Source organism: Symphalangus syndactylus, chromosome 19 (assembly GCF_028878055.3).
Source record: "Symphalangus syndactylus isolate Jambi chromosome 19, NHGRI_mSymSyn1-v2.1_pri, whole genome shotgun sequence".
Lineage (NCBI taxonomy): Eukaryota > Metazoa > Chordata > Mammalia > Primates > Hylobatidae > Symphalangus > Symphalangus syndactylus.
Genome location: NC_072434.2, coordinates 36,824,023 through 36,850,413, shown reverse-complemented (window position 1 = coordinate 36,850,413; position 26,391 = coordinate 36,824,023). Strand labels below are relative to the sequence as shown.

Genomic DNA, 26,391 nt, shown 5'->3' with positions numbered 1-26,391 from the left:
ACAACTAGATAAAATAAACTGAATAATGTAGGAATGATCTCTGCATTTTGTTAAATATGCAGCTTTATTCTTCCCACTTTCTGTTATAACAATGTTATCAGGACGACAGTAAAGCAAATTAGAGAAAAAGCAAAACATTAACAAAGATAGGGTTTAAATCAGGCCTTATAGACTGACAGGTACATGGGCAGGAGAAAGAAAAGGAGGACAGTGATGGGAATGGTAAGGAAGTGCAATAGCTTCAAAGTTTGAAGTTTGTAGTGAGGGCCTGGATTACCTTTGAGAGTTCCCATTTAATTCTATAAGCACTGGAGGACCATGTTCAGGCAGGAAGAGAGGACAAAGTTTTACCTGCTGAATGTCATCAAAGGCTTGGCAGGGGATGAAACCAGCATGAGTGAAAAGGAAGAAAAGAGGAAATTGCTAATGACACAGCTGGCACAGGGCTCTGTTATGTGAAAAGAAAGACTGGAATGGAAGCAAGTTCTGAAAGGGAGGAGGGCTGATTTTGCCAAATAGTCATATCATTCAATTAAAATGAATTGGAAAGGATGCTTACAGCTGGAGGGATAGGGCAGCTGGGCAAGCTATTATCTCTCCTGAGTATTTCTCGTAACTGATAAAGATTTATCTCAGCTGTCCAGTATGGCTTGCAATAATGTTTATTAATGAGCTTTAAGAAAGATTTCCTATCTTTGTTGAAAACAGGTGTATATTTGAGAGTCTCTGGTTAATTAAAATGAAGGCTTATCGGTCCTCTTATTTTAATAGCATCCCTTGATCCCCACTCTTGAAGAGCAGGCATCTATTCAGAGATATTTTTTATTACTATAGGGAATATCCTTGCATGTTTACACTCTTTATTATTATATAATTGTTTTTTTCTGGTATTCTTTGTATTTCTACTTCTTGAGTTTTAAATTCTTGGATTATTTCAGTATTATGCAATGTGGGAACATAGAAGCTTGGCTTGACAATGCTACTGAAAATTTATATGTCAGGGTGTAACTGCCTGGCATATTCTTTGCTGTTTTGCATTCCTTTGCAAAGTATGCCTTTGTTTAGTCTTGAGGGAGTAGGCTTCTCCCATTTTCCATATACTTGGGACATGGTTAATGACGGTTCTGCTTTGTATGGAATGCAGATGTTTGCATTTTCACAGTTTCTCCGATTGCTTCTCCACTCCTTTTGCAAACTGCAAAGTGTCTAATCTATAGTGAAGGATTGAAGCATTTTTTCCTGTTATTTCTAAGAAAAAGTACATGGGTTATGGCAGACAAATTGTACCTCCTTTCCAATTTGTCTCATTTATTTTTAAAATACTACAGTCTGTTTTTGTACCATGTGTAGCTTGTTATGGAAGGTTTGGCTAATTAGTTATTATTCTTTGGAGTTATAAGCTCTTTTTGAGCAGTATGCCTTTAAAGCTAGAAAACATTTTGTAAAAGCTAAATGTTAAGTATCTTTATAATTTTGCATTGTAGTTGCACATGATAGTTTTGAATGAGTCTATATCATTATTACATAAGATAGGAAGCTTTTCATCCACCCTGAGAATTTAAGATGATATATCTAAGCACATGGTACCCAGATGAATTTTAATACCATTACTTAAATACATGGATTCTCTCTGGTGAAAGTAATTGATACCCATAAATGGCCACTTTTAGTTTATCTAAGAGTTGATTTATTTTTGAAAAAGAATAAGCCTGGGGATTGAAATATTTGCTATAGACAAGCTGGATCCAACCCAAAGTACAAATATATATGTATATACAGATTTCCAAGTTAACCCATGATATCTGGGATCCTTTTATTCACCTGACTTATGATCTGAGTCTTGGTTCTCCAGGGAAGGCAGTGGCCCCACCTTTTCCTATTGGAAGAAGTGATTTTGTGTAGTACATCTGGGCGGTTGTGAGGATGGCCACAGTCCTGAAGGTAGTTATGGTCAAAGCCAGCTTAGGAGAATGGTGATAGCCAGGCTCAGCCACCCCAGCCATGAGAAAAAAGTTATAGGGACTATTTCCTGCACTGTTAATGTCCTTGCAACTATACATCTCCAAATTCTTTTTCTTTCTTTTCTTCCTTTTTTTTTTTTTTTTTTGACATGGAGTCTTGTTGTCTCCCAGGCTGTAGTGCAGTGGCATGAACTTGGCTCACTGCAACCTCCACCTCCTGGGTTCAAGCAATTCTCCTGCCTCAGCCTCCTGAGTAGCTGGGACTACAGGCATGTGCCACCATGCCCGGCTAATTTTTTTGTATTTTTTAGTAGAGACGGGGTTTCACCATGTTGATCAGGCTGGTCTCGAACTCCTGACCTCAAATGATCTGCCCGCCTTGGAATCCCAAAGTGCTGAGATTACAGGCATGAGCCACTGCATCTGGCCTCATCTCCAAATTCTTAAAAACCTATGGGATAGGCAGTGAATGTTCACTTTTTTCTTATTTTGTTTAGCAACAAACTTTTTATTTTGAATGAGTTAAGACTTACAGAAAAGTTGCAAACAAATTTACACTTTAAAGTTGGGCAAACTGAATTATAGACGAATAAGTGATTCATCTAAATTCTAACAACAAAGTGGTGCTTAGTAAGTGTTTACTGACTGATGAGAATAAGAAAGAACTGGAACTGTGCTCTCCTGATTCTTTGTCCTGTGACTATTTTACTCCTCCTTGCATTTCCTATGGTTAAAAATTCACTGTTTTAGATATGCGCACTTTACAGTAAATTATAAGTTATTCTCTGGTAGTTACAAATTGAGAAAGAGTGTTTGTTATTTTACTATTTCTTATTAATAAGTAACCATGTACTGCACACTGCACGGTGAAAAGACATCTATAAACACAAAAAAGTCTTTAATGCCATTGATTACTGTTTATTGACCTATGTTATTTTTATCTTCACAGAAATTGGCCCAGTGACAATTACCACAGATCCCAAGAAATTTCAATATGAACTCAGAGAACTATATGTTCAGGTGAGTGCTTGCTTTCAGTGTTCTCTTGGGGGAATGGAAAATCATGAGTCTTTGGCTGATTTTCTTTATTTTTTAAATGTAAAAGAAATAGTTGTTGGCTTTTTAAGGGACCCAATAATTGCCACACCCCCCAGCCCTCCACCTGAGTCCAGAATGAATTGAACAATAGATGCAGAAATAGGACAGATGGGGTTTGAAATATCACCAGTTAGTTACTACCTATGGCTGGTTTACACTATCACGGCAGAGTTGAGTAGTTGTGGCAGACTGGTCCCTTTAAGGAAAAAGTTTGCTGACCTCTGCTCTAGATAAGTCTTTTTGCTTAGAAATATAAGGAACAGTTAATAATTCTTTTCCCATAAAATTAATGGCATAACTAAGGTAATTTTGATATTCTGTGCTGCTATAAGTCAGCCATATGAAATGTTTGACTGTACATATAACTTGGTTATTAGAGAAGATGAATCACATTGGTTTAAATGTTATTCTGAAAACAGAACTTAGAGGTAAAGTTGCTATGCATCTTCTTCTGGTGCTGAATTTATTCATTTAAAAAATATGCTTCTACGAGGCTGTTTCACTATACTACCTTCTATGGTCTCTGCCTCTGTTATCCTCAGACTTTTTGGCCACTTTCCATCATTCATTTCGGCGATTGGTACCTGCCTCATTGGCTGCCTTTCCTCCCCAGGACTGCCATTATTCTGAGTGACTTCAACATTTATGAGAATGACCTAGTCAGAATAGTCCCTTTTCAGTTCCTTGACCTACTAGTTATCTTCAATGACCTTTTCTTTACTCTCTCTTAGTCATCTATTTCCACAAACATCCCCTAGATCTTGTTATCATCTGTTTCCTCTCTTAGATAATTCAGACATCTTAATCAACAATTACCTGTGCACTGAGCGGGTTGGTGCAACTTTTTACACTACAACCACTCCCTTACCTTCAGCAAGCACTCCAGTCCACTGACCCCTACACTGTCTCCCAGGCCATCAGATTTGTTATTTTTTCACTTCTTCTAATCTAGCTCAGAGTTTTTTGTTTTTTTTTTTATCATTTAAAACACTGCTTTTTCTCCTTTGTCCATTGCCTTTCTGTTCAAAAGGCATAACCTCATTCCTGAATGACCTCAACTGTCTGCATTATTCATGCTTATCCACAAGTGGCCAAATGTAGTTGAAGTTTCACAACATGACGCTTTGAGTCTCTGGTGAATTCATAGCCACCTAACTCAAATGGACTCTTAATACTCCCATGATGTTACTGTGTTTCTTTGATCAATAAAATCTTCCTTTCTTCTCAATGACAATTGCAAATCTTATTCACTCCCCTTTAACCTATATCTCACCACCCTTTTACTACTGGTTATTTCAGCAGATGATCTACTCAGAGCAAGTGACCTCATTTTCACACACAGTCACAAACAAATGAAGCCCTCTGTTTCCTCATATGTAACATATAACCCATTTCCATCCAGCACTTATCCTATCCTTATTCACTTGATCTCAATTCTTTGGCTTTCTTGGGATTTTAACACTATCAAACTGTTTCTGTCAACTTTTAAAGAGTTCCTGTTGAGGCTGGGCACAGTAGCTCACGCCTGTAATCCCAGTGCTGCTTTGGGAGGCAATGGCAGGAGGATCATTTGAGGCCAGGAGTTTGAGACCAGCCTGGGCACATAGTGAGACCCTGTCTCTAAAAAAGAAAAAAAAAATTCAGCCAGGCATGGTGGTGCATGCCTGTAGTCCCAGCTACTTGGAAAGGTGAGGGTGGAGGATCACTTGAGCCCAGGAGTTCGAGGCTACAGTGAGCTATTATCATAGTACTGCACTACAGTGTGGGTGGCAGAGTGAGACCCTGTCTCCAAAAGAAAGCAAAAAAAAAGTTTTTATTGATTTTTAAATATGTATGTTCAAGTCTCAAAAACATACAAACAAATCCCAACAAACAAAACCATAAAAAGCAAAACAAAATAAACAACAAAAAATGTCTGTATTTTTGTCAAGTTCTCTTACAAATAATTTCTATTCTCTCAATTCCCTCAATGCCAACCACATTGTCTATGTTCACTGCTGTTATTTCCTTAATCCCATTTCTGCCATTCACTCTTCAATCTATTTCAATCTAGTTCCCATTCCTCCCACTGTATCAAAGTAGCATTAGCTAGTGACCAGTGATATCCATTTTGCTAAATGCAATGGAAGTGTTCCAGTCCTCATCATACTGGATAGACATCTCTGTAGTCTTTGACAACATGGCACTCTCCCTTCTGCTTGACTCACTTTGTTCCCTCATCCATGTTTCATTCTTTAATCTCATTTTTCCTACTCAACTTAGGAAACTTCATTTCCTTCCACTTGGCCATTGAATATTGGTGTTCCTCAAGGTTTTGAAACTGGCTCCTTTTTTTTCCTCATTTTCTATCCTCTCCTTAGGTAAAATCATCCATACCATGTAGATATGCTTTAGCCTTGACCTCTTTCCTGAGGAACAGACCCTCTTTTCAGTCCTTGGATGTCACAATGGCCTTCTAAAATGAAATTCATGAATGTTCTTTTTCCAGTACCCTAAATGTGGTCCTTAATCCTTGGCTTTTGTCTCCTCCTTGTTACCTTTGTGAATGATGTTATAGTATTCTGGTAACCCAGCCAAATATCTGGATACTTCCTTAATACACCCTGCACTTTTACCCCTTATAGTCAGTCCAACTGTTATTAAGTGTTGTTTGTAACTTTCTAAATACCTTTTAAATCAATTGGCTCCTCTCCATTTCTTTTGACACCATCTGAGTCCCAATTACCACATCTTTAGTCTAAACTAATGCAGAAAATCTTCTAAGGGATTTTCTTGCATTTATTCTTGCTTCTATTTTCCAGGCCTACCTTCTCTACTCTGCAGACAACGGGATCTCAGAATACAGCTCTGAAAGTTTCTGCCTTGTACCATATCTACTTGACTCTTTACCCACACCTCATAAATTCTTCCTATGGTTCTGGGTTCTGAGTGGTCTAAGGCTTTCCTACCTTTCATTCCCATCTAGTGCCACTCTTTCTCCTAGGCTGTGTACTCTGCTGCAGAGGCCTTGCATAGAGCTTCCCCATATCTGTATCCCCACCCATCTCCTCAGGGCATTTTTGCACATGCTGTTCTTGCACAGAAAGTTCCTGTCCTTCAATCTGCCCTCATTTCCACACTCCGTTAACCTAGTTTAAAATCCTGTATTCAAAGTCTCAGCTTAAATAATCCCACTTCCTCAGAGAATCCTGCCCTATTTTCTCGGCTGGGTCATTTCTCATTACCTTTCTCTGTCATAAAGCAGTTGGGAGTTCACATTGAAGGACTGTGTATAATTTAGCTTATTAAATACCCCAGTAAAAGGACTGGCATATAGAACATGCTCACTTTTTAATAAATGAATGAATGAATGAGTATACTGGAATATACAGATTAACAGAGTCCAAATCAGAGTTTGAAGTATAATACTTTCATCGATTCACTGTTGGATAAATGACTTAATTCGAATCTGCACATAGTAATGAGCATAATTGAGGCATAGGGTATGAAACTGGAAGTTTGGCATTCCAAATGTGTATTCAAGGGTGACTGTATTTTGTGCATGTCTCCATTTGTAAATTATATACTAAATTGAATTATATTTGATAAATATGTATGTAGATTTATATAATTATCTCTTGACTATTTTTCTCTCTTACTGAATTTTTTTTTGACATGTTTTTTCACCAACAGTCTTCCATTTCCTTTCTCGTATACCATGGCATTTTTTCAGTCATAATTTTGCTACTTATTTACTATTTGCTTTTCTCTCCCTCAATATAGCACATTCTTTGCCACTTTGGATGTCCAAATTCTCTGAAAAAAAATTTCCTTAGAAATTTATATTATATTCATGGATCTTGGAAATCAGAAACTGCATTGTTCTGGTTGTTTAAATGCTTTCATGTACCCTTATTGCACTGAGTTCCAGAGGACAAGAGCCCTGTAGCTCGTATTAGCCTGTGCTTCATCTGGAAGATAAACCAGTGTCTGCAGTAGAGTAGACTTTCAATAGCTGTTGAATAACTGAGTGCCATTTGAGGTGGCTTCTTTTAAAAATGTACATTTAACAGGAAAACTGTATCAAATATTATTTAAACTTTACTTGATGGTACAGAAAATACCCAAAAAACCTAACCATCAGTTTTTATTGCATTATAGAGAATCAGAAGGGCCAAGTAATGAGGATTTCTAGCAGATAGAATGTTAGGAAGGCATTTATTGTATTCATTTTTTTTTTCCTCTGTGAGAATACAACTAGACTATATTCTTGAAAATCTGGCCAGAATGAAAATACCTACATTGTCAGTGAGACCTGGCATGGGCTTCCTGATTGTCTGCCTCTCCTCTTCTTTTGTTCTGAAGGATCTATAGGGAGTGCCCTGATCCTCCTTGCTCTGTTTGACTCCAGGGTGAAGGATCCTGAATCCTGACTCATACTCCGTGACTGCCTCTGCAGAGGCCTCCCTCCACCCTCTGGAATTGAATCTGATACAGACACTCTATGAGATTGTATAATTTTACCTTTGTTCAAAAAAATATTTTTTCTTTCTTTCTCCCATGCAATAAAAGCTGAGGTCTGTTTCTCTGTAGGTTTCCCCTGGACAGGCTTTGTCTTATGGGATTTTCTTTTTTTTCCCCCCTTTTTTGCACTTTCATAGGATCCAAAAGGATGCTTAATTAGGACAACCAGCAAGGGAAACAATCAAATATTTACTTTTTCCCTTCATTCAACATTAGGCATTGTTACGGGCATTGGGAATACCACAGAAGTGTTTTTACTTTCAAAGTTTCTAGTGAATTATTCTGTCTTAAATCAGTGACAAAAAATTTAAAGGTTAAACATGAAAAGTCTAGTCTACATCATCACTTAACACTAAACTAAAGGATATATTTTGTTCAGTGTTTACTTATAGAATACTTTATTATTTCATTAATCAGTTTGAGATGCCTCACACATTTCTTAAAATTTTAGTATGAGATACAAAATTTTGTTTTATGTATGATTTTCAAATCCTTCTTCAGTTCCCTTTCTACCATTTTTAGTAACTCCCTCAAAATCACTGATATCAAAAGCAGCAAGTATTGTTATCCTATGAAACTAACTTGTACTTTAAAAAAACAAAACCTTTAAAAATATTCCATTCATGTTTAAATTGGTTTTGAAAACAATAAGAAGTAAATTCAGTTTGAAGTGCATTAATCATCCATCAACATTAGAGCAGGCTTGGCTATTTTTCTTCTAGAGATATGGAATTAACTTGAGAAAAAGCAATCTAAAATTTTCCAAGAAAAAATTAGCAAAAAATTATTACACTTAATTTATTAAATTTATACCATTAATTTCATTTTCCTTTATCCTCTTTCATCTGGAATATAGAGAAGTATCTTGAAAACAACTGTGCTTTCTCTCTGGGGAAAACAAGGAAAGACAAATGACAACAAATGGTATTCAAATCACACAGAGCTTTGGAAATTAATATCCTCGTAAATATGCAGTGCAAAGCCTTGCTTTGGGACACATTCTTTATAAGAAACTATAAAGCTTGTTGATTTTTAGAAAATGGTATTGGCAGTGATATGCTTTCAAGCGTTTTATCCAAATGTTTTAAAGAACAGAAAGTATATTAGTCAAACATTCAAAGTGTAAACACACACCCACACACACACACACACACACACAACCCCTCAAAACACCAAGTTATTTCTACAATAATGAGATTACAATGCCAACTTTTGTATAAATTGTTGATCCCCCAAATCAAAAGCTTCACACATAATTTAAGTTTCCTTAGTAAAGTCTTTTAATAAAATTGACTTTTTAAAAAAGTAGAAATATGATTAAAAATATCTGGAAAAGCATTGTCACATAGCAACATGACAGAGTTATGAAGATGATAGGGTGAGGTCCAGGAGAATAAATAGGTTTAAACTTCAGCAGGTTAAGGTTAGGGGAAAAAGAATGTTTTCTATAAAAGAACAGTTGATAGAATTAACTGCCTAAGGAGAATATGAAATACCCTCAGATAGGCAAAGACTGCTAAAAAGAGGAGAACAAGATAATGATGATTTTAGAAGAATAATTTACTATGCCAATTTGGTATATACACTTCATCTAATTTCTAGTTTTTAAAAAAATGCTATTGTATAAAACTGTAACTTTAATTTCTAGATATATAGGGAATTCTTCCATATGAATTTTTAAAAAACATATATGGCTAGAAAAATGAAGAAAGCAAATAAATTTTAAAAATGAACCAACAAAGGAAAGAAAAGGCATTATATGTCATCAGGGACAGATATAATGTAGAGCTATCAGAGGTTTGATTTTCATTTTGGGACATGGTTAGACATGATTCAACTTAGAAAAGCAGTTTTAATTTCCATTTAAGTTTTCATAATATGCATTTGCTTACAAATATCCTACACACACACACGCATGCACACACACACACACTTTAAAGGAGGACTGGCTTGTATTTAATTTAGGGAAGAAAGTATGATAAAGCATCTAACTCATAGTATATATAAACCTTCAAGCAGAACAGTGGCCCAAAGTACAGGCTCAATAAATGTTATCTGTTGCTACTACTAGCTCTAGTACTCCAAAGTTCTTTTAAGGGAAATAATCCCCAAATATTTATGTCATAAATGAGCAACAGTTTCGGAATATGTGCCTTGCAAAAGGTTTTGCAAGTGTTTTAAAATCATTTTCTCAATTTATACTCACATAAATATTACTATTTCTTTTTATAAATGAGGAATCTCAAGCTTTTTGATATTAGGTAACATGTCTTACATAGGTCACAAAAATAGCAAGTAGCAAAGCTGGTCTCAAAATGAGGTATTTAATGCCAAAGCCAGTTTCCTTTATTGCTCCGCTACTTTCCTTCTAAATATCTGTTGAAATAACCTTATTGATCTAATCAAGTTAACATATTTATTTATATAATTTCTCTTTGTATGTTACTTCAAAGTAGGAAAGTAAAGAATTAAAAACAGATGTATGTCTAGGGCTGATCTCATCCTCAACAAAATGAATTTATTTCTCAAATATTTTTACTTCATTCCTATCTCCAATCACTTTGAGTAATAATAAAATCACCGGCTTTCCTCAGCAAATGTTCTTGGTACTAAGTATGATAAACTTATTTAAGCTCATGCACACTTTGGGGAGAAACAAGAACAAAATATGTTTAAGATATTGAAATGTACTGTGTGTACTGTAGGTACATTCATAGTCAGTGTTTTGATTGTTTTTATTTTTAGTGTTGAAACTTCTTTGGGCCTGAATGAAGCATCTACTAAAACTTTAGTTTGCAGTTCGAGTTTTCTATTAGAGTTTCTGCTAGAGTAAAGAATTCTCTGAGGGACAAACAGTCCTACATCCCCAGAGAACAAGGAACAGAGACTGCGACAAGACAGTGGAGGACAGGAATGGGAATGTTTGGCCCTTTTTTAGGTATCCATTTTGCTACCCTATCCAGAAGCAAATACGTGGTTGATTTTGTAATGATGTTTTGTGTAAACTTCAAAGGACAAAGAATATTGAAGGCTATTTTGACTGTTGGATTGCTTTTTCAAAATGGAATATACAGGTGATTAGAATGGGGTAGATATTATAATGGGAAATTTCTTGAATTTCTTTTCAAAGTGTGCATCTATGGGAATATCCTTAAGGATAAATACACGACTCATTGCGTGGTAAATATTGCAGATTCCTGTGGCCAAATAACATTTAAGAGAAAGAATACACTAACCTATGATGCCTGGATTCAATCCATATGTGCTACTTAGGCAACCAACAGATTGTTCTGTTCCCCACAATAAGTACTAAATCTGATTTTGTTAGTTTTTAGGTGATGGTAAGGATGGAGATCAAAACAATTTCCTTGGGAGAATGGTCCTTGATCTACAGCTAGGATTCCTAGAGAAAACTATAAATCTCATTTTTTCAGAGTTGCTAGCAGCTGCAGCTAAAAAACAAACAAACTCATTTTCATTGAAATGGACATAAAAGAAAATTAGAGTTTTTTCTGTATCCAAACTGGGTAGGAGCAGTTAGTTCTCAGAAAGCATCTTTTTTATATTCCTAGACCTTAAAAAAATTTCAGGAGAATTGTGGAGTCCTAGTATTGGAATTGATTTTGAATATCATTTGTCCAGTTACCCCATCAGATGTTAGAATCCCTTCCAGCAACCTGTCAGTACCCCAGACCTGAGTAACACTAGTTAAAGATTTGATAGCACTGGATTTTGTCACCAGATGATGCCTGGGGGACTCCTCTGGAGCAATGTCTGGGGAGCTTCTTTTAATGCTGGAGGCTGATATCAGCTTTCTTTGGCAGGCATATTACATTATTGAATACTGATTCTGTCATCAGCTAAGTCCCTCAGGTTTCCTTACATAAATGTTTAAACTAGGTCTATATCCTTTTATATTCATGGTGATTTTTTAAAATCCTGATTTATTTGCTCTATCATATATGTAGTCATCTCCTTTAATATCTTATTTCATCATTTTTTAAATGACTACTAAAAACAAAATGTAAAATTTGCATATCTCAAACTTTCTTGTAATGTGATGTCTTTGTAAATCATAATGATTTTATTAGTAAAAATGCATTTTCCATTTTGCCAAGAGAGGAAATTACACAAGCAGTATAAATATATTTTTACCACATTAAATAATCACAGCATTCCAATCTTCCTTAACTAGCTAATAACAAAGATAATACCAAATGTGCTAGATGGCATGCAGAATCCATATGCGAGTGTTGGAGCAGAAGGAAGAGAGAAATTTCTATGGCTAGGTAGAGTCTTGACTAGCAGAGAGGAAAAACAGAGAAGGGTCATAGGAGAGGAAGAAATGGGAGCAGGAAGGTCTGCTCAGAGCAAGTATAGGTATGGTGAATGCGTCCTCCTTGAATAAGCAAATGATGATTGGCTAGTAAGACCTTCTTAGGCCCTGTCCCTGCCTCCGCTGGCTCTTGCTCCCTAAGCAAACAAGGGAGCCACTTGTTAGGTGGGACCAGGAATCCATTCCAACCAGGGCAATGGCAGAGTCTTAGTTTTTGAAGGTGACAATAAAAAGATACTGAATCCTTGAAGAGGGTAAGAAAGAATTCTCTAAGAAGCTGAGAAGAGGATGATTACTGAAGGGTGACTGAGAATACCAAGATACAATTTGTTAGTTTCCCATTTTTGCCTACGGTTAACCCTGCCTGCTTCTACATGTCTTCGGATAAGTAGAAGGTATTTTCGTTATTTTTTTTATTCTTGGTTGTCTCCAGCCTATTTCCCTCTTCAAAGGACCACTCACTGTCCATTATAACTCATGTGAATTATGAAACTATTGGTATTTTTTAATGTATTAGGTACAACATTTTCTAATTTACTGATCAAGATATTGAGTGCCTGGTACATAGTGCAGTTTTTTGTTTTTGTTTTTTTGTTTTTTTTTTTTTGAGACGGAGTCTCGCTCTTTTACCCAGGCTGGAGTGCAGTGGCTCAATCTCGGCTCACTGCAAGCTCTGCCTCCTGGGTTCACGCCATTCTCCTGCCTCAGCCTCTCCGACTAGCTGGGACTACGGGCGCCTGCCACCACGCCCGGCTAATTTTTTTTTTGTATTTTTAGTAGAGACGGGGTTTCACCGTGGTCTCGATCTCCTGACCTCGTGATCCGCCCGCCTCAGCCTCCCAAAGTGCTGGGATTACAAGCGTGAGCCACCGCGCCTGGCCCATAGTGCAGTTTTTATAAATATTTTATTTGAAGCAAACTGAACCTCCTCCAAAGACCCAACAAAGCATGTCCCCTGAAGACCCACCTGGGCTCTACTAGCTCCCTTGAAAGAAGGTCCAACAAGTTGAAAGATCAGTTGCCGATGAGTTAAATCCTTACCAGTGACAGGTGATAATCTGAAAGCATGGACATTGTTGTAATTGTTACCTTTACTGTGCCTGGAATTGTGGTCAGCACTTCTTTGATGCTTTAATTTGGATTTCACCTTCTTTGAGCTTGTTTGGTGATCAATGAATGTGCAGCAAAGAGCAGAATAGTTTGACTTTCTGGGATGTAACATCTTTTATTTAGATTTTGGAGATTTGAGGTTTGGGCTCTGCAGTATTCTGATTGTCTCTCAGTACATCCTTGCAATATATTCTACAAGTAATAAAAGCCAGCACATGTCACTGACGAACTCTGTAATTCTAATTTGTTTTATATTTTCTTCGATGCAACTTTAAATTAGATTCGATGTAATTTAATGGTTTTCACATGTACATCCTGTTTTCTTGGTAGAAGAATTGCACAACTGTATTTTAAGAAAGAGAGCTGAGAGTTGTAAAATTTTGTTCAGCTTTAGATTGGGCGCAGTGGCTCACGCCTGTAATCCCAGCACTTTGGGAGGTTGAGGTGGGCGAATCATCTGAGGTCACAAGTTTGAGACCAGCCTGGCCAACGTGGTGAAACCCTGTCTCTACTAAAAATACAAAAATTAGCCAGGCATGGTGGTGGGCATCTGTAATCCCAGCTACTGGGGAGGCTGAGGCAGGAGAATCTCTTGAGCACCAGAGGTGGAGTTGCAGTGAGTGAGATCGCGCCACTGCACTCCAGCCTGGGTGACAGAGCTAGAACCTGTCTCAAAAAAAAAAAAAAAGAAAATGTTTTTTTGTTCAGCTTGAAACTGAGTTGCATACCTAAATTTTATAGGTAAGGGACAGATTACACAAATAAGACATTTCACACATGGGTGTTCCATGTGAAAAGGATGTAGTGTGACTTTGAAACTAAGTGCAAACTCTAGTAGGTTATACTCATGTTAGAATAAGGGTAAATATTGTAATGCCAATAAGAATTATTTTGAACTTAGTCATGAGCCTATAAAAAAGTTTCAATTTTTATTGCTTAGACTTAGGCATCTGGAAAACGATATAAAAATGAGTTCAATGAAAAGATGAGAATAGAAGAATTGAAATAGGTTGACTAGAAAATAAATGATAAGGCATGGGAGCATTCTTGCTCTGAGATTAACATTCTTGGGTCTCTCTGATCCATCATTTGATGTAGATTTTCCCATTAGGATTCGAACAGAGACTTCATTTTTTTTCCAACTCCTCTCACAGTTTAAAAGTTCAGTTTATTCCAGTGCCATTCCTACACTGTCTTGTATTTAGAAAAGACAGCATGATAATCTGTGTTTTAATACTCCCTTGAATGATAAGATTTCTATTCATTCTTATTTAATCTTGCTTTCCAGGAATTCATTTTGCGAACATAATTATCACCATAACTCTGAAGTTACAGTTTTTTAAAAATATTTTTTATTCCAGGAGCAACATTTACTGTGAAAGCTCACATGCTTCTGTTTTTCTTAGTACATGTTTTTCTGTCTGAAAGGTCTTTGGCAATTTAGTAAATTGTAGGCATCAGTAGAATTATAAAGATAAAATGTCAATCAAAATATTGAGCAGGACTGTGCATACTGATACTAATTATCTATATTTCAGGGCTCAAATAAAAGCACAGGTTAACAAAGTCAGACCCTTTCTAAAATGCATTTAGGGAGCTAATTCTATGCATTATAGAGTTCATCTCCATCATACCTTTCATTTGTGTGTGTGTGAGTGTGTGTGTGTGTGTGTGTGTGTGTGTGTGCATGTTTCTGTGGTTTTAGGAAATATATTTACATAGCCATGTTGGTTTTATCGTGTTGATTATTCATCCTGACTGTATGCCAGGACAGAGAGGGGTGTGGGGGAGAGATCAAACATAGGGGGAGTTAGCTTTATACACTTGTACTTTTAGAAGGTTTAGTTCTGGAATTGTATTACTTGAAATGGGATGGGCTAGGCTTAAGTCAAGCTCAGGCTGAGCATGTTAAGTGTACCTAGAATATGTGAAGATGGCTTTGCAAAATCTTTCACCCATGTACTCACTAGTCATTTATCCATTCATTCATCAAACAACAATGGAACACCTACTAAGTACTTCAAAAAACAGAGATCTAGTAGGAGGAAATATAAATTATAATACATCTTATTGAATACCACAAAAGAAGAATAAACAATATTCTGTAGGTATCTAGAAGAATGGGAATTTTTGTCCTCTGATTATACAGTGTCTCAGAAAGCTACTTGCTTATAGACACAGAAGCTGAAGAAGGTAACAAAATGCCTCACGGGAGTTTGCATGAATTTTCAGGCCAGGCATAATTAAGTTCAAATCTCTGCTTTTTCACTTACTAGTTATGTGACCCTGAGAAAGGATTTTCAAAAGTTAGTACTCTGTCAGTAAAACATGTTAAAAGTGATACTTACCTTATCCATTGATGTAAAGAGTAAATAACATAGTGTTTGTGACAATACTCCCTCAGCACTTGGCTCAGAGTAGACATTTATTGAATTAACACAGGTAGAATGTCTTATTACCAAGAAAAGTACTGATTAAATCAATAAGACCTTTTATAAATTTAAGTTCTTCAATTGTAAATTCTTCCATCATAAATGTTTATGGATTATGATTTTACATTTTTTCTATTTGGTATTCAGGTCAAAATGAAGCTGCTACAGACATTTAAAGGACTTTATTTATTTATTTACTTTTTGAGACAGGGTCTTACTCTGTAGCACAGGCTGGAGTGCAGTGGCATAATCACGGTTCACTGCAGCCTCTACTTACCCAGAGCCTTCTGAGTAGCTGGGACCACGTGCCAGCTATGTGCCACCACACCCAGCTTATTTTTTTATTTTAATTTTTTTAGAGATGGGGATTTCCTCTGTTGCACAGGCTGGTCTTAAGCTCCTGGGCATAAGAGATCTGCCTTCTTTGGCCTTCCAAACTGCTGAGATTACAGATATGAGCCACCATGCCTGGCCAGGAGTAATTTTTTTTTTTAAGTTTGGAAATAAAACTTACAAGAGTTTATTTTTATAGTTTCAGTCACATTTCCATTACCTCCAATTTTTAAATCAGCTGACACAAATCAACCTACAGTCTCTGACTTTGTGAGGCTTATTTATAAAAATGAACAATTTTAGCAATGCTTCTGTAGCCTAGTCCTGTTCTGCCAAAGCTAAACTTAAAGATCAGAAAGTCAGTTGATGATTTGAGAGAAACACTATAAAGAAACCAGTGGTTTAAAGGTGTGTGTGTGTGTGTGTGTATACATATATGATAAAGTTTGATACATGTGTGTGTATATATATAATCTTTGTTTATAAACTTTGTGTGTATGTGTGTGTGTGTGTGTATATATATATATAAGCAAAGGGAATAATTTGTAGATTTTTGGAGTAAGTTGTACCTTGATTCTTGATCCCTAGTAAATTAAAGCAATTTAAATTTTGCCTCTAATAACTTCTGCCAGGAAAGGAAGTTCATGAAACACTTAATCAAAGCAACAACCTTACAGTTAACAGTCTAAAATTAAGTCTACATAGGTCAATCAAATGTATCATTCCAAAGTAGTGCTGTCCAACAAATAATGTGAGCTATGTATGTAATTTCAAAAGCAGTTGAAATTAATTTCAATAATCTATTTACTTAACTGAATATATCCAAAATATTTCAATATGTCATCAATATAAAATTATCATTGCTTTAGTTTTTTAATTTAAATTTTAATTAAAATAAAATTTAAAAATTCACTTTCTCATTTTCACTAGCCACATTTCAAGTGCTTAGTAGCCACATGAGGCTAGGTAGTGGCTACTGTGTTAGTGCAGACGTAAAGCATTTCTTCCATAGTTCATTTTATTTATTATTATTATTATTTTGAGATGGAGTCTCACTCTGTCACCCAGTCTAGAGTGTAGTGGTGCGATCTCAGCTCACTGCAACCTCCGCCTCCTGGGTTCAAGCAATTCTCCTGCCTCGGCCTCCTGAGTAGCTGGGACTAGGCTCACGTCGCCACGCCCGGCTAATTTTTTTTTTTTTTTTTTTTTTTTAGTAGAGACGGGGTTTCACCGTGTGGCCCAGCCTGGTCGTGAACTCCTGAGCTCAGGCAGTCTGCGTGTCAGCCTCCCAAAGTGCTGGGATTACAGGTGTGAGCCACCGCACCCAGCCTCATAGATGATTTTAATGGCCACTTATGATTTAAAATTATTAGAAAACCGATCTCAAATATCAGATAGGGAGCTTTTATAACAAGATAATACTGTATGTTAACTTCTTTTGGAAAAAGAATAAACTTATTTTTCTTTTCAGGACCTTCTATTCACAATGAGATAGACACATAGCTTTATTAAGATATGAATTATTAGTTAACATTTACTTTTAATTTTCAGTTAGCTAGAAGCAGAAAGGTAATAATTTAAATATACTGTATTATTTTGGGAAGAATTTTATTCCTGAGAACACTTATAATCAATATGATTACAATATAATCTGTGTTTGCAGATTATATTGCAAATGTGAAATTTGGGGCAGAATAGTCATTTTTATTATAAAGAATACACTGATTTCCATAGCAGGAAAAATATAATTAAGCTACATAGAGCACTCCTAAAGGATGTATAAGCACATCCAGTCTTGGCTTCTGACACGTGTGAGTCAAAGTGTTTCTTTTTTAAACATTTATTTTATCTTTTTGAGAGATAGCTTGCTATGTTGCCCAGGCTGGATGGGAATTCCTGGTTTCAAGGGATCCTCCCACCTCAGCCCCCCAAGTAGCTGGGACAACAGGCATGCGCTACCATGCCTGGCTTAAAATGTTCTCTTTTTACTTGACATTCTCCGATTTTCCTGGCTGCTTTGAGACTTTTTGTTAGTTCTTTCATAAAAGTCAAATAATTCATTTTAGAGTATATGATATTATAAAAGTCCAAGAAATAAAAGGATATTTGTGAAATTCTCTGTGGGGTTTTAGTTGTGTCAGCTCACCACACTCTTTCCTTTGATTATTAACCAATATTAAGCCTCATATACATAAAGCTCCAATGTTTCACAAAGTGGCTTTTTTTTTTTTCAGGAAAATAAGGTGGTTATAATACTTACAGAAAAGGTTGTTGACCATCTTGATTTTATTAATATGTGGTTAAACTGCTTTATTCAAATTTATAGGCTGAAAAATGCTTATAGTCTTAGGGACCCTATTTCAGTACATGATTTTTTTAGGGCTGCATTCAATTTTAGGTTGAGCTTGAAGTTCCTGGGAGATTCCAATGGGATTAATTCATCTGGAGTCCCTTTCAAGGATTCTAGTGGTCTCTACAGTCTACTCCTGGGTAATGTTTCTGGATTCCTAGGGAAGTAGGCATGTATAGGTCCTCTTAGGGCAAATTTATACCCAAGTCAATCGGCTCAGAGAGGATCTCTCACTCAATAACTGGACAAGGTTTATCATTCCTTCTATTCCTAATATGTGCCTTTAGATATTTCTTAGCTGTCCTCATGTTTGGCCCATAGACAGAAAACTTCTCCTAGTGTGTTGGTACACACATGACAATTAGTAAAAGACATTTAATCTCTCCTTAGAATTATACTACCATGGAGTTGTATTGTGTACTTGACTATTCAACAAATGCTTGTAGAATGGATAAATTATATTGTGGTTCACACTTGGGTGCACAGTGTCATGTGCAGTTGAGGAATGTTTTTCTCTAAGCTTCTGAATATACAATAGGAAGTTAAATTTTTTTGAGCATCCCAGAATATCCATTACAGATTATACAAAATTGGCTGCAAGTAAAGATTATTTCTATCCAATATACCAAAATTACTAACATGTCTGTCTATTTCCCACTTTCATATTACATAAATTTTCATTCAAGGTCATTGTTGCGCATGATAACCCTCCAAATAACTGTTATGCAAGGGAAATATGTTAAGTACCACTAAAGTGTAAAGCATAGTAGAATACATCTGAAGAGTGAGTAAGCACATTTGACTGGAAACAAAGCTTTAAAGAGGGGAAGGCATATTATCTCAACCATTGTGAGATAATAGTTTAATTTGAAAAATATTTACTCAGTGATTACTTTAAGCCAGCATTGTGCTATGAACTGAGGATTCAAGGACTCAGCAAAGCACAGTTCCTTGCCATCAATGAGCTTATACAATAATGGAAGAATTTAGACATGCATATTTTGTTGAGAAGTGTTTGATGGTAGAGATAGAACAGTAGAAAGACTACTTGAATGAAAATTGTTATGGCATTAAGTTGTGAAGCAAGGGGAATATTAAAACAACAGGAAGTAATCTCAGCTGAAAGGGAGCAATTTGTGGAGAAGGAGCAACAGGAGATAGAAAGATAGAAAGATTATTTGATCCAACACAAGTAGTGAAATATTTTAAGTAGAAACGTGATGTATATAGCTCTTTACTGCAGGCAAAATAAAGTTAAGTGGAAGGAAAAGCAGAAAATCAGATAGGCATTTGTACATGTAATAAAATTAGTGATAAGAAAAGTGACTAGTAGGAAGTGAAGAGAGAGGGAAGGGACAGATTTATAGAAGTCGAATGAATGACCACTGATTAGATGAAAGTAGAAGGAGGAGTCAAAAATGACTCAGATTTTGAAACTAAATATCTATGCAGATAGTACTGTTAACAAAAATAGGGATGCCACAGCAGAAAATATGAGTTCTGTTTTAAATGCACTAAATTGGAGAGGCATATAGAACACCCAGGAATAGAGGTCTAACAAGAAATTGAAAATGTAAAATTAGAACTTGAGAGATAAGTATGGTCAAAAGATACAAATATACAAGTTGTTGAGAGCAGTGTTGTTAAACTAAATGCCTCAAAAATGCATATAAGTGATAGGAGGTAGGAGACAAGTTCTGCAAAAAGAGAAAGGACTGCTAACTTGATAAAATTTTGGGGAATCTGTGGCTGGTATATTTTCCAAAGTGAAGATCAGGTTACTACATCTTCTAGCCCCATGCAATTAAGAAAGTGACCTAATATTTAATGAGTCTCAGTATTAGAGTCAATTTTTAACAGCTGATGCTCTGTTTCAACCTGTTTAACAAATAGTACTCAAAGGCTGTAAGTTTTGATCAGGATCCAGTACAAGAAAATATTCTCCACTTCATCCAGGCTAGCTACATTGTAAACTATTCTAATACTTGGTTCTTATGACCCTGATTAGATCTATGGTGTTCACGGTATCTGTATCAGAATATGAGACTGTTGGAGCCTGCTGAAAGACCCAATAGGAAAATCAAATAGGATTTCCAGAGTTTAATGATAAAGCCTTACTCTTTTCATGGTATAACTATTTTCTTTCTGAGAAAGAGCTCTTACTTGTTGGACTCTGCTGCTGTAAAGCCCATATGATCCCAAGCTGCCCTGCTTTTTATGTGATTGCTTATTCTAGGCCCTGAACTCCTTCACGACAAGATATTTTAGCTTATTTGTTGTTGGATGCCCAAATCTCAGCAGGGTGTTCAGCAATTACTAATTGCTCAAATTATATTGATCAAAAGTCCATTCCCTTGGCCCTATAGTTATTACTATCAGTTTGTCTGTTTGTCTGTCTATCTATCTACCATTTATAATGGAGAAGTAAAATTTGAAAGAGCACTAATATTTCAACAGCAGAGAAATGGTTGACTAAAGTATGGAATATAGACATAATTGAATGTTATGCCATTATTCAAACCTGTGGTTTTAAACAATGCTGATGACATGGAAACAAACAGGATAAAATTCTAAATCTAAAATATAATGTATAAAACTGTAAATACAGCAAACTCACAATTTCATTTACAAATCCACATAATTATGAAGGAAATAAATGTGACAAGAATTGCTCTGAGGGTGGGAACAGTTTTTGTTTAGGAAAACATATTGAGCCTATTCAAGTAGAAAATAAAACACAGAGATTATAGGTTAATAGGAAAAATGAAACAGAGTCAGAGTGAAAAGAATGACGAACAGAATGCATTTTATGTCAGATAGTCAGGGAAAGCTTCTCTGACAGGTATGAAGTGAGCAGAAGTTTGAAGGAGTATAGAGACATGCCATGCTGGAATGATTTAGTAGAGAGTGTGTTGGAGTAGAGAGATCACCTTGATTAGTTCCCAGGTGAGTAGTTAGCGTTAGCCATGGGTGCAAGCAAGTGCTTCACGATTAAGGCGGGCATCAGGCTGCTTCTGCGGGTAGGTTAACAGGTATTGTGGTGGGAGCTTATGAACATTCTCTTCTGATTGCTTCTGTCCTCTCAATATAATAAGCAAGGTCATCAAATAAGAATGAGAAAAAGTAAGAGAAGAGGGGGTATATGAGATCATCGTGTAAGAGAGGGCAGAGTGAATAGACATTTAATTTTAAAAATATATAGCTATTATTTTGTGTGTTTTGGGTGAATTTCTAACTTATCCTTAAGTACACATTTTTCTAGTTCATATCACTTTACATATCTTCCATCCCTTCTTGAACAAAGTGCCAAACTGACAGAAAATAAAAATGAAAACTTGCTTGGTTCTAAAACTCCCAAAGCACCTTGTTATAACCAAAATATTCAATTGTTTTTGCTGATGAGGTAATTGAATTTTTCTCTCCACTCAACAGGGTGGTGGTGATTGTCCAGAAATGAGTATTGGAGCTATAAAAATTGCCTTGGAAATTTCTCTTCCTGGTTCTTTCATCTATGTTTTCACTGATGCTCGGTCCAAAGATTACCGGCTCACCCACGAGGTGCTGCAACTTATCCAACAGAAACAGTCACAAGTGAGTAAGAATGAACCCCAAACGTTTCTGTCTAAATGCAGTATGTAAGAGATTGCCTATCCTCTTTGACTCTTCCATGTGTGGTCAATAACAATAATTATAACTATCCACATGTATGTTCTCCAATATGTATGTCATCTAATTTAAACATATTAAACATATATGTGATATGTATACATACCATATGAATGCCTTGTTTTTCAGTATGGAGAAGACATGATTGGGGTTTAATTAAGGTACTTGTTATCATCTTTTCCTTATAACTGACAAAACATAGGCCTAACCAAAAAAGGCTTATATTCCAATGTTATCTCCGATGTGGAATCATGCCTGAGTCAGAGTTATTCACTGTATCAGCTATTGCTGCATGACAAACTTTTCAAACACTCAATAGTCTAAAACAATAAGCATTTATTTCTCACATGTTCGCAGAGCTCAGCTGATCTAGGCCAGGCTTGCTCACTGGTGTGTCTAGGGAATAGTGTGGGGTTTGCTTATCTAAGCTTGACTGTCAGGAGACCTGGCTTTGCCTCATAGTTGTCTTACCCTCTTTTTGAGACCAGTAAGTTAGTTTTTTAGGCATGTCCTTCTCATGGCCATGGCAGAAACACTTGAGAGCAAATGGAAATACATAAGCCCTCTGGTCTCAGCCCAGAACTTGTAGAATGTCATTTTTGCCTCATGCTATTGGCCAAAGGAAGTCACATGGACAAGCTTAGATTCACAGATGACAAAATAAGCTCTACCTCTTTTATAAGAAGAATTCAGAATCTTTTGACTGAGTGATACAGGGGGGCGTGAGGAACTGAGGCCATTTGGTGATCTAGCATAGTCGTGGTCTCACTTCTACTTCTACAGCTTTTAGCCTACACTTCTAAAACATAAATCACTATGTTCCTATCTGGGTTCACTATTAAACAGAGTATAAAGTCAATAATTATATAAACATTCACACACACACACACACACACACTCACATATTCTACTTGTCCAGTAATGTAACACAATAGGTAGTCAATACATATGTTTTTTTATTTCTGGAAACCCTTTACACTGTTTCTTTTTTTTTTTTTTTAATCATAGGTGGTATTTGTTCTGACTGGAGATTGTGATGACAGGACCCATATTGGATATAAAGTCTATGAAGAAATTGCCTCTACAAGTTCTGGTCAAGTGTTCCATCTGGACAAAAAACAAGTTAATGAGGTCAGTTTAATAAAGGGAGTCTACTTTATTACCAGCTGCCTTATCAAAATCAGTTAGGCCAGCCTAATTATGACAGATTTGATTTCAAAAACAATTTTAACCAAAAGGTATTACTCCTAGGCCACAGTTCAATAAAGGCATTGAATAATGTGAAGTAATATACGTATATTTATTTAATGTTAATTTTTAGATTGTATTACTTATAGCAACAAACTGTTTAACTGTTTAATTTTATTGGAATCAAAAATTTTTGTAGTTGTTCAGTAAGGTCAATTTGTGTTTTTGATGAATAACTTTCATATAACTATTAAAATGAGGCTAAACTGGTTACTGAAGTAGAATGTGAAAAAGTTAATTATTGAGCAAAATTCTGATGAGGTTTGGTTTCTAAGATTAAAAGTAAAAAACTATGACTAACTAGTAACTATGTAGTTATCAAAAAACTGATAATATTTATAAATTATATTGTAAGAAAATTTAATATTTTCTTAAGTCCTTTAGATAGGTTTTTCATAATTTTTTTTGTTTGTTTTTTTTGAGGTGGAGTCTCGCTCTGTCACCTAGGCTGGAGTGCAGTGGCACAATCTCAGCTCACTGCAAGCTCTGCCTCCTGGGTTCACGTCATTCTCCTGCCTCAGCCTTCCGAATAGCTGCTAATTTTTTTTGTATTTTTAGTAGAGACGGGGTTTCACCATGTTAGCCAGGATGATCTCGATCTCCTGACCTTGTGATCCACGCCCCCTTGGCCTCCCAAAGTGCTGGGATTACAGGCATGAGCCACTACACCTGGCCCATAATTTCTTCTTTGTCCATTTTGCTGTCTTTCCTTGGCCTCACTCATGACATTTTTTTTAAACCCATTTATATATTTGGCTCTCATTTAAGTTTCTAGGAACATACCAATACAAAGATAAGGGATTTTGGGCCGGGCACGGTGGCTCACGCCTGTAATCCCAGCACTTTGGGAGGCCGAGGTGGGCGGATCACGAGGTCAGGAGATCGAGACCATCCTGGCTAAAACGGTGAAACCCCGTCTCTATTAAAAATACAAAAAATTAGCCGGGCGTGGTGGCGGGCGGCTGTAGTCCCAGCTACTCGGGAGGCTGGGGCAGGAGAATGGCGTGAACCCGGGAGGCGGAGCTTGCAGTGAGCCGAGATTGCACCACTGCACTCCAGCCTGGGTGACAGAGTGAGACTCCGTCTCAAAAAAAAAAAAAAAAAAAAAAAAAAGATAAGGGATTTTTAAAATTTATTTTTATTTTTTGTTTAGTCTTTTTTTTTAAGTTCTGGGGTACATGTGCAGGATATGCAGGTTTGTTACATAGGTAAATGTGTGCCATGGCATAATTCATATTTGATTCATGTGGTCACTGTATCTCTACAAGTTCTATTAATTTCATGTCAGACTCATTTGTGTCTTAAATGAAATGATTCAGTAGTTCTCTTATAGCTAAAGAGTTCTTATTATATCAAGGTGGAACTAATAGGACATTACAAATTTCTAGAGCAAACAATCTAGTGAAAAGTTTTTTTAATCAACATATTGAAATAGATCTATAAAATTAATCTTAAAAATGTATTCTTGGAAGAAACAGTTTTAGAGAGGGTTATGGCTTAGGTTTTTATTGTGTGCACTCTAGTGACTCAGAAATTCCTGGGAAGGGTCTGATGACTACACAGGGAGCCCTCAACAGTTAATTTGAGTCAATGTTTGCATGAGAATTTGGGAACCTGGGAAGAAAGGGATTGGGGAACAGTGCAGGACTCTCTCAGACACTGGGTTCCTTGTCCTATCTCATACACTGTACTTGAACCTAAAGAAGGAAAAGCTGCTCATAGAAATTGTCTTCAACCTGGAATTCTGTAAGACTCTAGGGTACAGTGAGCAGCATTAAGTGGGACTTAAGTGAGGAAGAGTATCATTCTCTCTTACATCAGCTTGTACATCACTTGCTTAGAGTTTTGTGAGGTTCTAGGTGAGAGGTGGTGGTGGTGTGCAGTGGAGAGAGATAGGGTGTTGGGGCCAGTATGCTGAATATGCCATACCTGTTGGACATGGTCATTCCCGGCAGAAGTACTATAGAAGAGGCAAGAAGACACATGGCTGGCACCTAAGCTTTTGAAAGAATATTTGTTCAGTGGGACCTGTTTGTGAGCAGTCAGACAACACTTAGAGATTCCCAAAAGAGATTGACAGTGGCTCACCCCTGTAATCCCAGCACTTTGGGAGGCAGAGACAGGTGGATCACAAGGTCAGGAGTTCGAGACCAGCCTGGCCAATATGTTGAAACCCCGTCTCTACTAAAAATACAAAAATTAGCTGGGCATGGTTGCATGTACCTGTAGTCCCAGCTACTCAGGAGGCTGAGGCAGGAGAATCACTTGAACCCGGAAGGTGGAGGTTGTAGTGAGCTGAGACCACACCACTGCACTCCAGCCTGGGCAACAGAGTGAGACTCCATCAAAAAAAAAAAAAATTCCTAAAACAAATGGGGTTCAATTTAAGAAGAACCATAGGACTTATTAGTAGTGGGTTTCAGAGCCAGAAAAACAACAACAACAACAAAACTTGTGCCCTGGGAATGTGACTCCATTTATATCCACATACCCAAGGAAAATCGAGTTACATAAAAATGAAATAATATAGTGTCTTAAATGGAGAAACTAAGCCCTGTAGAGAAACTACAAGCCCTAGAGCCTTTATTAAATGGCGTGTGATATTGTTCGGTTGTGTCTCCCCCCACTGCCCCCCAGTCAGTTCTCATCTTAAATTGTAGTTCCCATAATCCCCACAAGTCATTGGAGGGACCTCATCGGAGGTGATTAGATTATGGGGGGCAGTTTCCCCCATGCTTTTCTCATGACAGTGAGTGAGTTCTCACAAGGTCTGGTGGTTTTATAAGGGGCCTTTCCCTGCTTCACTCAGCACTTCTCTCTCCTGCCATGGTGTAAAGAAGGATGTGTTTGCTTCTCCTTCCATCATGATTGTAAGTTTTCTGAGGCCTCCCCATCCATGCAGAACTGTGAGTCAATTAAGTCTCTTTCCTTTATTAACTACCCAGTCTCCGGCAGTTCTTTGTAGCTGCATCAGAAAGGACTAATACAGCATGATATTATACATAATTTTTATAGTTCTAATAATTTTTAATAATTCTGACAATTACCAGATAATTTGTAAGAAGAATAATTTATAAAAATTTGGTGTAAATTCAGAAAATTTTATAAATATGGATATATTACAGAAACTTAACCCACTGGCTTATTGTTAGTGTTTCTCTCCTGGATCATCAACTGATATTCTAATTTTTAAATTTAGCTTTTGCAGAAAAGCACTAGAGAGAAGCATTGCTAAAGTTGTCCATTTTTATAAACTGGAGTTTGATGCCCACGACAGGGCTGAGGCTTTATTTATCTATTCATCATAGTAATTCTAACCACCTCACCAACTGGTGCAGGAAAGGATGTTTCATT

The 26,391-nt window shown here is 36.6% G+C and overlaps 1 protein-coding gene across 1 annotated transcript in view; it reads left to right on the top strand.

The window, feature by feature from the left end:
- Positions 1-26,391, top strand: part of HMCN1 (hemicentin 1) — a 438,669-nt gene that overhangs the window by 107,971 nt on the left and 304,307 nt on the right. Inside the window, exons 2-4 of the mRNA XM_055234444.1 lie at positions 2,911-2,981; positions 21,556-21,714; positions 22,798-22,920. Of these exons, the coding sequence (XP_055090419.1) occupies positions 2,911-2,981; positions 21,556-21,714; positions 22,798-22,920 (353 nt within the window). The remainder of the gene's footprint in view (positions 1-2,910; positions 2,982-21,555; positions 21,715-22,797; positions 22,921-26,391) is intronic.